The sequence below is a fragment of the Chanodichthys erythropterus genome, chromosome 12 (genome assembly GCF_024489055.1).
Source record: "Chanodichthys erythropterus isolate Z2021 chromosome 12, ASM2448905v1, whole genome shotgun sequence".
Taxonomy (NCBI): Eukaryota; Metazoa; Chordata; class Actinopteri; order Cypriniformes; family Xenocyprididae; genus Chanodichthys; species Chanodichthys erythropterus.
This window is the reverse complement of record NC_090232.1, coordinates 18,688,520-18,706,485: the sequence shown is the minus strand read 5'-3', so window position 1 is coordinate 18,706,485 and position 17,966 is coordinate 18,688,520. Positions and strand designations below refer to the sequence as shown.

Sequence of the window (17,966 nt, the reverse complement as noted above, 5' to 3'; positions counted from 1 at the left end):
AAATAAGTTTTTGTTGCTTAATATTTTTGTGGAAATCGTGATACCATTCAAAAATTTGGGTAAGATTTGAAGAAGAAAAAATTAACATCTTAGATTTCTATTTCATATAGGCTAAATGCTGTTCTTTTTTTTTCTATTCATTAAAAAATCCTAAAAATATATATATATCATGATTTCTACAAAAAATAATTTTCATCATGATTTTTTTTTTATACAAAACATTATTCCAAACTTTTGAACAGCAGTGTATGTGACGTTTGTATAGATGCAGTTAAAAATTGGTTGAGACTCACCAGGTACCATTCCTGTGAGGGAGGGTGTGGAGTAACTACCCTGCCCAGTTGGAGGAACATGGGGAGGATAACCAGGGAGCGTGGTGCTGGCCAGGTCACGACCTGTAAAGATAGAAAAAGAGCATTTCTAGCTTGATTAGCATAAACTCCATAGGGAAGAGTTTATTGATCTAACTTCTCAGTGAGTCATTCCAATCACCACAACTGTTTATAAAGCAATTTCACCTATAATTGTTCAGTTAACTAGCCATTAACCTTTTTATCCGCTTGTTAGTTGTGACGCAAAGGAATATTTTTTTCGGGTCCAAGCCTCTACTGTTTCAAGTGAGAATACTATATCAACGGACGGTTATGAGCACTATTCCTTTATAGCACATCCTTTAAGCTCAGCTTTAAAAAAAAAAAAAGGGTACAGGCTCAATATTTTAACAGCCCACGTGAGTGTATATTAGCACTGTTTGTTGTTTGTTTTTGAGAGTGTTTGGAAACAGAAACGATGACGTGGGATGTCAGATTCTACATCCTACAATGATATCAACGTCAATGTGTCCTGAGTTCGTATGGATATTTCAACATATAAAATACATTTTAAAAAATTATAAATGCATAAAACACTGAAGAACAACAATGGTTGGTCTTCACAGACCAAGGTATTCTTGTTTTGATTCTAATGTTACCACTCAGCATGGCTGTTAATCAGACTAACAGCACGAGTATGATATTGCTTTTATGCAACAGTGCAATAAACAAGAAGTTAATACTGAAATACTTCTATTTCAGACCCAATATCCAGAGTTACTTTGTGTAAAAAATTTCCAAATGAAGCCAAAACAGAATTGACTGTTAGTCTTCGACACACAGTAATTGTGTTCCTAAATGAATCTGGATTTTTGAACGAATCTGTTAAATAAATGATTCAATGGCTCACGCAAAAAGACATTAACTTGTGACCACATATTGGTGTATTAATGTAACCTGAAGAACACTCATGTTGGTCTTTGCATCAACTCTCTTGTTTTTTTTTTTTTTTTTCTTGTGTTTGTTTGTTTTATAATAATAATTGTGACTAAATTCATGACCATTTTTCTTATTAATAAAATTTTAATTAAAGACTAGAGTAATTTAAAAGCTGATATACATTGCAAATCGAATGAAGCATGGATCTATGCTGTAGCTTATTAAATCAGATAAGTGACATCTTATGAGCTTGGTAAACTAGCGACATCCTGTTTAACCATCCCGATTAATACAGCCATCTTACTTTATGTCAGATAACAAATCTGCCTTTGCCCCAGTAATAGGGTCTCTGGTATAATTATGCACTGATATATGACAGGGTCTGGTTATCTCTACTGTTAGTGTAAAAAATAACATGTCCTCTGTCTCCCTCAGGCCTGACTCACTAAATAAAGGGGCACATTTAGAGGAACTAAAGAGAGAATCAGGTCAGTGAAACTTAAAGTAAAAAATAAAAAATAAAGCTCTTTAGGCACAGGTAACTGACTCGCATGTGGCAACAGTCAATACCCTATAGATTGTTGATTAGAGTTCATTAAAAACAAATCTCTCATTAATATTTTTAATAATCCATCCTTGTTTAACTTGTCCATTTCACAATGATCACTGGGCAGTTTCTAAATTTAATTCTCTCTCACTTTATCTCTCCTCTCTCTCTCTGTTGTATGGATGTATAACTGTATTAGGCTACATGACATGGCTGTCAGAGTGAATCATCTCACAGTCTGCACATGGTGCTGATCTGTAGACTGCAGCCCATTCATCATAATAAACACCATCACCCTCAGTTCATCCATCCCCTTCAACACAACCACCATTTAAGCCTCTGTAGGGCCTGTGAGGCGGAGAGAGGGAGAGGAGGGAAACTGAATACTTTATCAGAGATCAAAACGCGTGATAGAGAAGATGAGAGAAGAAATAAGAGAGATTGAGGCAAGGTGGAGAATAACTCAGGGATGGAGGAAGATGAGCATTAGGATGGGAAGAGGTGAAAAGTGTGGACAGGGAAATTTACCCATCAGTAGTTGCACCAGTAGTGGCCTTTGCTGTGTAAGGAATATAATTTCAAACCCTAAATTTCCCCCCTAGGATTGGACAATACTGTTTATATCGACAATCTTTGAACTGAGTAAGCTGCTGCTGGAGAAGTGAACAATCCAAGTCGTCAAAAACATGAGACATGCTTTATATTAAGCATTTCAAACTAAGTAATAAACATGTAGGTTTATTACTTGCCCTACTTTCAGATGCGTGTGTTGTTTAATGAGTTTGAGACGCGTTTTCCTCAACGCACAACTTACATCTTACAGTTGTATACTTAACAAATTCACGCTACAAGTATTTCCATTTTGCATAAAAATATTATCCTGGCAGCAAGGAAGTCTACTGTAAGTTTAACTTTACAGAATTAAATGAATGCGTGTGGGGGACACATTAAAGGTGCCATCGAACGTTTTTTTACAAGATGTAATATAAGTCTAAGGTGTCCCCTGAATGTGTCTGTGAAGTTTCAGCTCAAAATACCCCATAGATTTTTTTTTAAAAGGAGAGATTTATAAAGAATGAAGTTGTGTTTATGAATTATACAGACTGCAAGTGTTTAAAAAAATGAAAGTAACGACAGTCTTGTCTCCGTGAATACAGTAAGAAACGATGGCAACTTTAACCACATTTAACAGTACATTAGCAACATGCTAACGAAACATTTAGAAAGACAGTTTACAAATATCACTAAAAATATCATGTTATCATGGATCATGTCAGTTATTATTGCTCCATCTGCCATTTTTCGCTATTGTCTTTGCTTGCTTACCTAGTCTGATGATTCAGCTGTGCACATCCAGACGTTAATACTGGCTGCCCTTGTGTAATGCCTCGCTCATGGGCTGGCATATGCAAATACTGGGGGCGTACATATTAATGATCCCGACTGTTACGTAACAGTCGGTGTTATGTTGAGATTCACCTGTTCTTCGGAGGTCTTTTGAACAAATGAGATTTATATAAGAAGGAGGAAACAATGGAGTTTGAGACTCACTGTATGTCATTTCCATGTACTGAACTCTTGCTATTTAACTATGCCAAGATAAATTCAATTTTTAATTCTCTGGCACCTTTAAATAGATGGAGTGGATTAGAATGGGAGCACAATAATTCTAACTTTATCCTAAAATATTTTGCTAACACTATCTAAAAGTTTAAGCACTTAAAATCCCTTCCCCAATTACAAGAGCAATGTATGTTGCTGCCAGTTGCAGCAACATTGACAGACTTATTTTATTAAAAAACAAAAATAGTTTGTTCAGTAAACCAAAAAAAAAAAGACATTGTTTTTTCTCCTGTTGTACTGAAAACATACCGAACCGTGACTTCAAACCATCATATTTGTGCACCATTATTCAAAAAGGGGAATGTCGTCACAAGCGCTGGGTTAAATTGTCACAATGGAACTTGACATTAAAACAGCCAAATATAAGCTTTTCAGCAATATGTGAACAACGACCAATGAACAGTTGATGAAGCAGCAAAAATGTAAAAAGTTCCATAAAAAATATTGATTAATATGTTATTAATCTTATATGTGACCACTTGCACAGTCAAAATGTACCTTGCCCAGACTTTACACAGTTACAGACATAGTCTCACTCTCTCTCTCTGTTCTGCTGGATGCCATGTTAGGGAGTTGTCCATGTTAGGTGACAGGAAGACATTAGTGAAGACTGGATACTAATCCACTCTGGGTCAGTGGACAGGGCAACAGCGAGGGACAGAGAGAGAGATGGACTCTTCAGAGAAAGAACAGACAAGGCCTAGTCCTCTGAGAGACATTGTCAGAAGAGAGAAGAATGAAAGAACATAGACAGGAAAAGATTTTCTTGTCCAAAAGAGAAAATCATTGAAAAAAAATCTGCCATATGTCTTGTAAAACGGGGTCTGGTGGGTAGTTCACATGCTTTGACACATTGTGCGGTGGCGCTTATGTGGTCAATGCAACTCTGAGTCTGGCTTATGTCACTTCTCGATTCCATTCACTTTTCAATAAACTAAACAACAGTGATTAAAAATTACAAAAATAAAAAAAAGCATCTTTATTTTTCACTGAGCATCTTTATCTCTTTATGTCTGTTGATTTTTTTTCATAATTCAATAATTTCATAATTTCATAATTGCTGTATTCATGTATAAATTATCTTTGCATGAATGTACCATTTGTAAATTGACAAAAAAAAAAAAAAATTAATAGTCACAATAAATGTAAAGTATTTGTGATCTGCCAATAGGGGGCGGCATTATGCAAACATGAGGAAATCACTCCAGGCTTTTTACATGGTCCATTATGAGACAAGCTCTGCTTGTAATCCATTCTGGCTTTCTTTCTTTCCACACACACACTCATACACACACGCCGTGTAGATGTACAGGTTTCGCTCTACCTTGTCAGATGGTGCACAAATCCCAATTCCATGATTCCCTCGTTAGGGCTCCTGTCCAAGCAGCTCTTAATTAGCGCTCCCTTACTCCCAAATGGAGTGAGCGAGTAAGGGAGAGGAGGAGACGTGTATATAGTAATTACAGGTCTCCATCCGCTCCCTCTGTCCCTTAGGATATAGAGCCTGAATCTGAATCACTGAGCACTGTTTAACAGGTCTGATAACACTCTCATCTCACCCCTGAGCTGCCCACAGCAAGCTGATCTGTGATCAGGTGGTTCTACTTCAGGTTTAAAACAGCTATCTTATAATAACAGGAAAGGCTTGCGGATCTCTGATCAACACTTCGGTTGTTAGCAGACTGGAAAGAATGTAGTACATATCTGGCTTTTTTATATTCCAGAGGTTGATTTTTCATTTTACTTTTCTTTTTGCTATAAGGTTGACATTAACACTTCTTTAGAGACATCTTACCATACCTTTGCCATTTTTTTTCTACTTTTCAAGTTCCTTTTATATATATATTTTATTGTTGTACCCTTATCCTAGACTTCCAAACTTAAACTATAGAAATCGAATTATGCAAATTGTGTAAAAAATATTATTTAATTGTGAAACAAGAAAAAGGTGTTTTGGCCATTTAATTCCAAAATGCAAAAAAAAATAAAAATAAAAATGCAGTTTCCATCACAAAATGCTATTAAAAAATTCATAATTTGAGATGTGGTGGAAATGACCCCATAGTGGGAATTTACATTGCTTTCAGAAAAAAAGACAAAATTCTTCCATGATGCATGTATGTTTACTGTTGGATATTGTTGGACAAATCAAATTAATAAATTAAATAAACTAGTCTCATTAGTTTAAATAATTGTTTACTATAAAACATGTTTTGACTAATTTAAGTTGTAGGTTTATCACTGAAAATGGAACACTATGGCTGTATGGCAACAACATTCTTAACAGTCCGTGACTGCGTTTTGCTTCGGGGGGTTGAGCGGAACTGACAGAACAGCAGTTGTTCTTTTTTTCCCGCGTAAAACACTGTTCGTGGTTATCCAGTTTGAAATGTTGACTACAAACACTTAGGTTTTTCAGATTTTCTGTCATTGCGGTGTTCTCTCCGTATTTACTATTCTTTGCAGCCTTTAGCCACTGCCTACAATGTGCTGGACCCTTCACTGGAAACTGAAAGTAACTCACTCCCGCTAAATGTTTACTCTCTTGAATTCTTGCAACGGGGAACAATCCAAGTTAACACCGTTATGACTAAACGTTTGCTAAGAAGTATTTCCTACTAAAGCAAGGCGGTATTTGACTCTAGAAAGAGTAGACTGGTGGGAGTTTTTACAAATTGAGTTTTACTTTAAAAAAGTATGGTAACATGAAAAAGTCTTAAAAAGTATACTGGCAACTTTTCACAACGATTTAGCATTAAACATTGTTTCAACATTGAAAAAACAACTGACAACAACAATTATTTCAACCACATTTTAGCATTAAAGGTTGGTCATGTGCCAATTGGGATGGGTTGCTTTAATAAGCAAATATCTGGGAAGAAGAAAGAAGTGAAAACAACATGTTTTTTTACATAGGTAATTTGCTTACCGGACACTAGTGGATACGATTGAGGTCCCGCAACAGTAGAACCCAACTCTGCACCTGTCTGATTGGCCAAGCTGTTCTTCATCTCCTCTAATCCACCAGCCAGAGACGCCATAGCCGAGTAATCAGACGTCTATGGAAACAGATTTCATTAAATGAATATAATAGAAGAAAATCAACTTCATGAAATCACTTGACTGCTCGAATGCTTCATGAAATGCTCGCTGTCTGCGTGTGTATCCAAAATGTGACTCACAATTTGTGAATGGCACACGGGTACATAGTCAACACTAATGAGTAGTGGTGGCATAGATTCAGGTGATGTATGTGACCGACCTCAGACTGACCCTGCTTGTGTGCTTTCATGACCAATTACTTACAATGATCTCTGTCCCAGCCCACACCCACAGTGATTCATCTCCATTGGCAGTAATAGGGTTTGTCACTCAGGTGTGGATGTGGTTTGATGGCAGAGTTTGGGAAGTGGATGTCGCTTCTGTTTTAGTGCAGGAGGAGGTTATTAATAACCCTGATTAGGTGTGAATTAAACTCCAACAAAATCCTGATGATACACCTGCCCCTGCTGTTACCATACAGTTTCATCATTACAAGCTATTTCCATCCATTTTAACATTCCTGTAAATAAATATTAAGTAAGTTTGTGCTCTTATACTAGAGTTTGGGAATAATCTTTCTCAGAACTGATTCCATTTAGGGGGGTGGGGGTGGGGGTGGGGTGGAAGACAAAATAATGGATCCACATAATTTGAATTCAAGGCTGTGCCTTTTTTCTATATTTGTAATCCTAAAAGTTACACTTTTATAATTTGCAGTCTTTCTCTTCAGGATAAATCGATTTAATGTAGATCAGTCAAAGAGATTCTTCACTAAACCGCAATTTATTGCTTTCATCATGAAAAAAGCAAAAAAGCAATTTATAAATGTAACAGAAAATGCATTTTGCATTAATTGGGGAGGGGGTTTCCTCTAAATGACCTAAAGAATTGTTAATGGAACCATAATTCTTTACTAAAATTACAACCGAAAACCACAGCTGTTAAATTCCTATCTAATACACAGGGTACACAGGATGTTTGTTTGTGTTTGTGTGTGAATGTATGTGTGTATCCCAGTGACCCCTTAAACACCTCAGTGCTCATCACCACGGCGAGGGCAGTAGACTGTGACCTTACCAATCACAGCTCGCGCCATCCACTTCCTCTCTCCCTCTCTCTCTCTCTCTTTACATCCCTGACTCCTTCCCACTGTCTATTTCTCTCTGTTTCAGTCATTCAGTCTGAGATAGGCATTTCCCCTCTATTTATGCGGCTCGCACCCGCCCCCTCATCATGTGTGTATGTAGATGGGAAGGTTAGTGCTAGTAATTGGGGATTATGAAGTTTGGCCCTACCTCTGACAGCAGCCTAGTGAAGATGGATGATTCTCATTTTAGCCTGTAAATGTTGTCAATTCTGAAGCTACGCAACCCATCAGCGACCATGATGCACACACACACACACATTTTTCACATATAGACGCGGCACACACACACCACAGCTGGGGCAAAGATTGGAGAGAGGCCAGACGTAGAGAGAGCGAGAGAGAATAGGGATGAAAAAAATGGCTGTAAAGGAATGGGGTTTGTAAAATAAATTGAGATGAAAAGAAGAAAAAGGGTAAAAGAGAAAAACGGAAACCACAAAAAAGAGAAAGACTTTTATTGATTTTGACTAAATAACAAGCACACCGCCTATCTGAAACTTACTGGAATTCCATTTCAACTGTATTCCTTGTTCTCTCGATCTCTCTCTGGGGTCACAGTTTTCTCGGGGGTCGTTTTTGACACAGCCCCTCTGTAATGGCTCTCCTCTCCGCGCACATCAATAACAGATGAGGCCCCTAATCGCGCGACACCAAAATAATTTCACCCCAACCCGCAGCCGCATTTACATAATAGTATTTCCTCTCAGACGCTCTTTCTCTCTTCCATTCCCTCTATCTCCTTTCCTCTATTTTTCCCTCAGCTTGTAGGTATTGTCTCCTAGAAGAGCCTGTAAACTGCACTATGTTTGTGTGGGACTGAGACGAGTGATGGGGGAGGTATTTAGCAGTGCATGCAGTATTAAATGAGCCTGACTGGCAGGGAGGCATTTATTGGTGAGCTCCTCTGGAGCAGAGAGTCGCGGCTCTCAGCATGTGTAACGCTCCCGCTCACGATTTTAAATGCTTCATTTGAGACGTTGTTTCAATACATTTTTGGTGAAATCATGTATATAAGGGCATAGTTCCTCCAAAAAATAATTCTGTCATCATTTACTCACCCTCATTCCTAACTTGTAAGTCATACAGGTTTGGAAAGACTTGAGTAAATGATGACAGAATTTTTATTTTTGTGTGAACTGTCTCTTGAACTGTTTTTTTTATTTACTTACAGTAGAAACATTATGGGAAATGACAGGGAGAACAAGATCAGGACAGTGCAAGTAAGACTCAAACTCATGTCCTCCACATACACATTATGGCTACTATGCCAGGGCTCCAACAACATTTTGGCCTGTAAGAGCTGTGCTGTGCTGAGCACCTGCTTAAGACATGTACAACACAGGTTCATTGGAAAAACATGTCTGGTGCTATATTTCTGCAAAATTACATCACAATACCCCTTAGGAGTAGTTTAAAATTCAGAGCCTGATTTTTCAAAAAAATCCACATTCAAACCAAAATAGCCAACTTCCTTTTGGTCGGAGTTAATGACTGTAAATTATAAAGTTGTCCAGTTCATTGAGAACAATATATGTACTAACTTTGGTGACTGTAGGTAAAACTAACCCCCTTACTTTTGTCAAAAGGTGGCACTATAGAGCCCCTCCTCCACATCCGTTTCTAAGGCTTTGCCCATGTCTACTGGTCGACACCTCTGATCTATATGTCGAGTTTCATGTAATTTTAAACATGCTAAGAGCCTCAAAAACACCCAAAAAGAATATTAAAGTTTAACGTGTTGTCATAGCAACAGTATTTAAGTAAGATATGTAAAGGCCAACATCTGCCATGTTTTGACATTTTTAATGATAAAATTCAAAGCAAATTGGGTAAAAATAAGAGGTGATTTTGACAGAAGTGACACCCTTCCTGCTGCCAGTTGGTGGTGCTATAACTTTGACTCACAATAATCACATTCATGTAATCAGCCTCCTACAACAAACACACTGCTGAAGTTTGATCAAAATCAATCAATCTATGCATAAGTTATATCACGCTTCCTTTTTCCCTTTTCTCACCATAAATTTGTTTAAATGCCAGCGCCAAACTGTTTGAGATATCAAAAATCTGCTCGCAATTTAGCATCCTCAACGTCTTGACTTCATGCTGACCGAGTTTGGTCGAGATCGGATGAAATCCCTTGGAGGAGTATATCAAATTCCAGAGCATGCATTTTCTAAAATCCCTAAGTAACCGACTTCCTGTTGGGTAGGTTTTGGGACACTCTCAAAGTGAAATGACCTATGAGTGGTGCTAAAAGCATGTTCAATTTAATCAGAAAGATGAACGTGAACAACATTTTGTTAGTTTTGTTATTTGATGGTCCTTTCCCAGCAGTTAGGAAATTAAATGTCCAGTGAGTGGCGATAAAATATTAACGGTCTATTGCATTTGAAAATAACATACCACATAAAACATAAAAGCAAAAGCCACCAAAATGAAAATGCTTTGGCCTGAGTCAAACACAACAGCATGCATTTTTGCTCTGATTTCTTCTTAATATTTACTCTTTACCTCTAAGGTTTTTATTTATTTTTTAAATCACATTCTCTTTATGAATTAATATTTTTCAGTGCCTTTATCTCTCTCTGTCTCTTGGTCTAGCTGTGTAATTAGTTCAGTGTAAGGGTTGTTGGGCTGTTGATGTATCTCTGGCATAATGTAAGGAGAAGGAAAGAGGAAATTCAAATGAAATGACTCTCACGAGCGTGCACTGTTTTATATGCTCCCCCCTTGAAGCGCAGGACACTAATTAATAGATCTGCCAGTGCTTAATGGTCCTTCTAGCACCACAAACTGAGAGATGGAGAGAGCAAATGAGAGGAGAAGTGAAAAAAATGTAAAAGAGACAGAGAAAGGGAAAGGGGGGGTTGAAAAAAATGAAAAAGGATGAAATTTCATCACTATCTAAATTTAGCTTTAGCTAGCAATTGTATTTAGGCTTCAAAATTCATAAAAGCTGTGTTCATTTGTGAACAAAATGTGTAAGAGCAACTTTTGTTGGTCACAATGTTATTTTCTGCAATTATACAAAAGCCAGGGGGAAAATCCTATTTGTTTTTTGGTGAAGGAAATAGAGCGATGCTATCTTCCAGGCTGGCCTAAAAAATATGTCATCCCTGCAGAATGGATGGGTGGATGGATGGATGGATGGATGGATGGATGGATGGATGGATGGATGGATGGATGGATGGATGGATGGATGGATGGATGGATGGATGGATGGATGGATGGATGGATGGATGGGTGGGTGGATGGATGGATGGAGGCAGGCATATTGTTGCTTCTAAATGGCTGAAAGTAGGGGTTAATGGATTTCTGACATCAGAAAGTTGTAGATGTCTGGAATAAGACTTTTCCATGTTTTGTCCTAGGTTTTTCCTTGAAGACTTGAAGTTGAAATTCTGAAATTTGAGGTACGTTTTAGTTAATCAAACTCCTATTTTGAAAGAGCAGGGAAAATTCATATATCATATTAAAATGAGAGGTGCTGAATAAAGAGATTATTTTAGAATAAAAAGGATTGACTGTACATGTTGTCATCATCATCATCATCATCATCATCTATTTTCAGGTTCTTTGAATGTTGAAGGTTTTGTTAGAACACTGTAAAAAGTGAAACTGTGCTATTAAGGCACCTGATTTGACCCTTTAAATTTTCTTTTGTTGGTGTAACTTAATATAATCAGGTTGATTTGGTCATACAAATTAAAATTCATTCATTTTGATGTTACTTCATGAAGCACACTTTTATGTTATCTAAGAAAAACATATGAATGATGTAATCACACCATTGTTTTTATATATAATTGAGCCCTTATGTAACCTAATCAAATCAGCGGCTACAGGGAAAAGAACTAAATCAAATCCCAAGTTCATTTCCTGCCCCTGGTCGACACAAACACACTCAACAGAGTCAAGCTCTCCATCATTTCTCTCTCCTACAGCAACATTCGCAGGTTAGACTGTCAGTGGAGGGAAAACAACCGTCAGTCAATCACCCAAGACCACTTAGCATATACCTCTTTCGCACACTCTAATTCCCCCCCCCCAAAAAAGAGAGAGAGAGACAGCTCAAAATTCCCAGTTCTCAGTTTTTCTGATCATTTGTGCCACAACAAACCTGACTCACACACACCCAGGGGATGTGGATTGACCCTAGGGTTAATGCCCTGCTCAGCAGCCTTTGACCCTGCCAGCCTCAGTGCTCAGTGGTGAAATGGACAGAGGAATTATGGGGTCTTTCAGACAAGTCTATAGAACTCTGACACTGGCCTTGTGTGTGTGCCTGAATGAATGTGGGGGTGATAGCATTTGACTTTTGAGTGACATCTTTGACTGACTATTCTTGTGGACAGTTTTTATGCAATATGTGCATGTAGTTGTAATTTTGCATCTTATCTACTATGTGTTAGCATTTACACAATCCCAGCTCTGACCAGAATGGAGGCAACAGGCCCATTTTGATCCAAGAGATTCCCCTCTCCAAAAATGGTAAAAAAAAAGGTTTGTCTAAAACACTGTAGCAGAAATATTTCATTCACAATTTGTCCAGTCGAGTCACACCTTTCGCAGATCATTTGCTTTAAACTAAAAATATTGTTGTCACTCTAAAGTTGGTATGACGTGAACAGCAGTTTAAAAAAATAAGTGTCTGATAACCCTAAAAGCTATAATGTACACAAAATAAAAACCAAACATTTATGAAACATTTCCTCATCACTCTCAGAAAAAGATGTGCAAAAATTGTACCTTTAGGGGTACAACAGCTTGTCACTGGGGCAGTACCCTTGATAGAACATCTTTGTACCTTGTTTACCCCTAAAATGTTCATAGTAGAACCTTAAGGTATGTATTGCTAATTCCAACTTACTAATATGAACTTTTTAGGGGTAATAAAAGGTACAAAGATGTCCTTTTAAGGGTACTGACCATTGACAATTTTTACACATTTTTTGTGTAAATCATACAGTATAAAATATGTTTTTTGATAATGAAATTTGCTGAATGCATCTGATATGGACATATAAACATAAGTAACTTTTGTAAACTAATGAACAAGTGTTTGCTACTTAACCCTAAACCTCTACACAGTTGTGAGACTTAACCTCAGCCAAAAACTCTAAAGAGGACACATCAGCACCAGAGGGGTCAAGGCCCCAGCATTAGCTTAGAGAGGTGAAAGGTCAGCATTAGGTTTAGTGTGGGGGTGCATAGGTCAACAGCAGGGTTGGGACAGGGTCAAGCAATACTAGCAGCCAGGCAAGGGCAAGCGTGAGTTTTTCAGAGGAGGTGCACACAACCACCGTCGCAGGATACACGCCCCTACCCCCCAGCCCTTACCTGGGCGGGCTTGTAGCTGATGCTGTCAGGGACGGGGTAAATGTCGGGATAGGGCTGTCGATCAAAGACATGGTCCAATACCTCGAGCTGCTGTGGTGTAAAGAGCTCTCCTCGCATCTGCTTCCGCAGGAAGTCCCGCCCTGAATGGGCGTGGCCATTCGCCAAAGGAGAATCCTGTAGAGCTGGAGAGAGATTCACACAGATTTCATGAAGTAGTTATAATATACAAAGTAACATTTACAAAAGTATGACATTTAAGAATAATATTAAGCACCAACCCAGGTGTTGCATGTAGTGAACAATAAGTTTCTATACGTGAATTCAACATTATTTTGTTTATTGTTAATTCATAATGTTAAAATATGGGTGCTTCTTTAACTTCAGGCACTTTTATGTGCCAGGATTTATCCAATAGATTTCAACTTTTTAAAGGATCCTTTTATAATTTATTTTTGCTACTTTTCAAATGGATTTTATTGATGGAGTCTTGTCCCCAGCACAGACTTTCAATAATATAACAAAAGTGAAAATTCATCATAAAAAATATTATAAAAATTTTAGAACTATGATAATCTAAACAAAAGTTGAATAATCTCTGAAAATATTTTTAAAAATTACAATTGTCCCTTAGTTTTGACGTCATTTCCACCAACACCAAACAATTCTGCTTTTAATAACGTCCCCCCCCCCCCCCCCCCCCCCAAAATAACTTGTATGCCAAGGAAACAATAGTGTCAATAAAAACATGCTTGAGATATGAAACATGATGTGTGAAGAAAAAAAAGAATAATGAAGGTAAGCACATACATTGAAAAGAATATTTGTATTGGCATTGTATCCAATGAAAATGTAATTTTGTCAAATTATGCAAAAAGTGTGAAAATATTATCTAATTTTGTGTAAATAATTAAAACAATATTTTATTTTGTGTTTCATAGGAGAAAGAAAGTCATATAGGTTTGGAACGGCATACAGTAATTGACAGAGTTATATGTATCCCTTTAACTGTTGAGTTAAATAATATTACCAAACCTTCTTACAAGTCAACCACTTTAATCTCATTTGTTATAACAATCATGGTGATCTGAAACTCTGTAGCTGCATCCTAAATCGTATACTCTCTATGTAGTACATACTGCATGTACCTAAATTAACATACTTTTTTACTATTGAAAAAGTAGCCAGTAGCACTTTATTTTACAGTAGTGTTCTGCATGTGTACTTATTATAGCAATTACAATAACTGAGTTATAACTAGATACTAACCATGAACTAACCCTTAAACCTAACCTTAACCAATGTAGTTACCTTATATTACCAGTACTTTCTTGGGTAAGTACACATACTGTAAAATAAAGTGTAACCAAGTAGCCAACTACATTCGCCATGTTGGCGTTGTCATGTGACCTACGGCGTCAGTCGCTTTGCCATTCACGACTTCTCTCCCATGGCTTCATGGGATAGTAAAGTTCATCTAGTGTTTTATGAATACTGCAAATTTGAACATACTACTCATTTCACATCAGTTTTTTGCCTGCTATATAGTAAGGAAAAGTGGAGATACAGAGCCTGACTCATTCCTAATTACATGCTGGGATATAAATAATAATAGTGATTTATTTCTATTTGTCATTATGATGATAAAGTTGGGTACTTTAACCTATCTAGAAACCAACACACAGAGACTCGAGCACACATACAGGCACACAAACACAGATTCCTGGACTTGCGTCCTCCTCTCTGAGCGAGTGTTAAGGCAGCGCGTGAGTCAGTTATTACTGGGCTGTTGAGTTTCTGAAGAGACAATTATAAGAGCTGAGAAAGCTACAGCCCTCAAATGATTACAGGGAGAGAAAAAGAGGGAGAGAGAGAGGGATGAAAAAAGAAGAATAGAAACGAAAATCCCTGATATAGAGCCAATTCATTTCTTGAAAATGCCTCTGAGAGGTTATTCTAGGGAGTTAGAGTCAGAGGCCAGAGCAATCCCCACAAGACGTGAAAGAGAGAGAGAGAAAAAGAGATGGAGGGATAGAAGGATAAAATTACAGGCAGACAAAGCAGCTATCCTAACATTCCTTTTTCCTCCTTCATTTGAACACAGAAATCGATCCATTTGAATGTGAATTAAGATCCAGTTTACTGCCGTCTGCGGTTATTTAAAAGAAAGATCTGCTAGACACTGACTCGCTGATGGCGTGAAGGCCCCATGTGTCTCTAATACACCTCAATGCCAGGACTTACTTAAATGCTCTCTCTCACACACACACACAGAACACACAGAGAGTGTATGATCTCCAGTGTTTTGACCCTCTTAATCCCAGCGGTCAGTGTGTCTGATAGAATTCAATTGATCAATCATGTCTGTGAGATGGCACCATTTCAGCAGGTTTATTGCTTTCCACTCTTCTCAAAGACTGTCCACTGACTGCGCGCACACACACACACACACACACACACACAAAAGATGTCTGAAAGTGTGCATCAGTGCACATATCTTGGTTTAAAGAAAAAAGGCTGTTTGTAAACCGCAGCTCTCTGGAGTGTTTGTGTGCTTATATTTGTGCACATGGTTGTTTATTTATGCATCAGTAGGAAACAAAACATCTGAGATCACCAGTGAAAATGCATTAATGTAGCTTTCTAATTTCATACAACATTGCTTTATTACAAATTATATTATCTGATAAATACTGAATTTACATGAAATTCATAATTTCTTTGTAATTGAGTTATCCCCTTTTCCTTCACTGAAAGGATAACAGGATAACAGTTAAACCTGATGATCATGTTATCCAGCATGATTTGAGAATAATTCAAAGAGCATCTTGTGCTTTAGCGGAAGGAAATCTGACCTTTTGTGGGTCAACGGGCACAAATTAGCTTATTTGATTAATGACCTATAAATAGTGCAGTATGTTAAATATTAAATTATATAATATTTTTATTATTAATATTTTTTTTAATCTTAGATTTCATCCCCACTGAAACATAAAAATGCAGTCATATTAGTGAAATTTCCCCAGAATTTCGCAAGAAAAAAATTGTCAAAAGTGTCACTATGTAAGGCACAGCTCACACAGAAGTCACTTTGAACCAGTCACCAGCTTTCTGTTGGTCAACATGGCCGATTTGAACTCATTACAAAATCTGCATGGGGAAATCTTTTGACCTCATTCGAAATTCCCAAACACATAGATTGCTATTGAAATGACTGGATTTCACCTGCAAAAATTTGCAGAACAACAGTAAATGTGACCGCCCCTTAAAAGCCCACTGAAGTGCGTTGGAACATGCAGCTTTATTCACTGTGTTGACGTAATTTCCAATGAAACAGGAAGACAGGGTGGGATATATCTCAAAGCTCCTCCCCTTTAAAAAAATAGCCAATAGCGTTTTGCCTAGATTTCAGCTCACGAGAGCCGTTGAGCTCGTAAAACCCAATTTTCCTCACAATCTCCATCCGTTTCTCCTACATATTGCTTTAAAATATAGCATTGTTTGTAGAATTCAAATGTATCTGAACGTTTTGTGGTCTGTGCCAAATTGCGTGTATGATCCGTTCTGTGCTCTCGCGTCTCTGGACCGGAGCAGACTGTGCTCGCTCTCAGCGGTTCACGCGACATTAACGCGAAAACAGACTTCATTTGCATCAATGGAAAGCATATTTACACTGTCTAAATCGTTCCCTATCCTCTATATAGTGCACTGTGTGCCATTCACCATATAGAAACTAGTAAATGTGTGAACATATGACCGATTTCAGCCACAGCTTCAGCGTCTGTTAATAGTGTAGGAGGGGGCGGGGCTTCAGTTTCTACAGATCATTTGATTGGATAGCAGCTTAAGTCCATGGTGATGTCATGAAAATCTGTGACCCATTTTAGCAGAAATGAGAGACTAAGTTTTGAATGCTTATATCTCCTAAATGCAAATTTTGTCATTGTTTTGGAACACACCAGCTTATTCATAACCTTAAGACTAACATATTCATAGTAAAAGCCAAATAAACGTACATTTTGATTTCATGGGGACTTTAAGGACGTACATGCTAATTGTTTCTCTTAATATAGAGCTTCCAGCCTCCACAAACATCCATATCTCTCTAGAATCACTTAAACCATAGCCAAAGAGTGACAAAACAATGTTATGGACTTTTTTTAGTTATTATTATTACACAGATGCGTGTTTATCTGTGACTGTTTGCGTGTATGTTATGCATGTAACTCTTTCACAGTGTCAGCCACCATGTGTGAAATGCAATTTCGGACACATCTTGAAGCCCACTCAGCCATATCACAGCAAAAGAGAGACAGAAAGAAGAGAGGTCGCCAATAAAGCTATTTTTTCACAAAATTTAAACAAACACACCATACCAGCATCACGGTTAACCAGCCTTCCTCACGTTAAGTTTCAAACCCCAAAAACCCACACACACAAACAGAATTATTGGTCTTAGGTATTCAGATGTTGGCCGGTGTTTCTCTGGCCTTTTGTCTTTCAGCCTCTGAACCTGCTATAGGGAACCACTCTCTGTAACCAGACACAATACAGCCCAGCTGCATTCAGGGTTAACCCCACTATTCACACACACACACACACACACACAGAAGGAGAACGGAGGAGAGGCATCTTCCTTGCTTTAAAAGCAGAGACAATAGCAACAATGAGATCACCGTTGTGCCCCCTCTGTCTCTTTCTGTATCCTCTCTCTTCTCTCAGGGGTGAGGTTGAAGGTTTTTTGGGGAAGAGAAAACTGCTCGGTGGATTCCTTGTGCACTTGATGCACTTAGTGTGTGTGTGTGTGTGTGCCAACCTTGAGAGATCAAAGTATAAGTCTCTGAAAGGGGGATACCAACCTTTAACAAATCCCACTGTTATCATCTATCCCCTATCCTCCCTCTCGCTCGCTCGCTCCCCCTTTCTTTCACAATCCCCCCACCTTATTAAAAATTTCCCCTATCTTCCATTCAGAATATTCCACAGAATGAAAGAGATAAAAATGACTGAAATGAAA

General features: G+C 37.9%; 1 protein-coding gene across 3 annotated transcripts in view; it reads right to left on the bottom strand.

The window, feature by feature from the left end:
* Positions 1 to 17,966, bottom strand: part of pax5 (paired box 5) — a 55,520-nt gene that overhangs the window by 14,797 nt on the left and 22,757 nt on the right. For 2 of the 3 annotated variants that reach the window (XM_067402674.1, XM_067402675.1), the window contains exons 6-8: positions 12,953 to 13,134; positions 6,350 to 6,479; positions 294 to 395 (exon numbers count right to left, since the gene is read on the bottom strand). In XM_067402674.1, coding sequence (XP_067258775.1) covers positions 294 to 395; positions 6,350 to 6,479; positions 12,953 to 13,134 — 414 coding nt within the window. The remainder of the gene's footprint in view (positions 1 to 293; positions 396 to 6,349; positions 6,480 to 12,952; positions 13,135 to 17,966) is intronic. The other variant, XM_067402676.1, reaches the window with a different exon arrangement.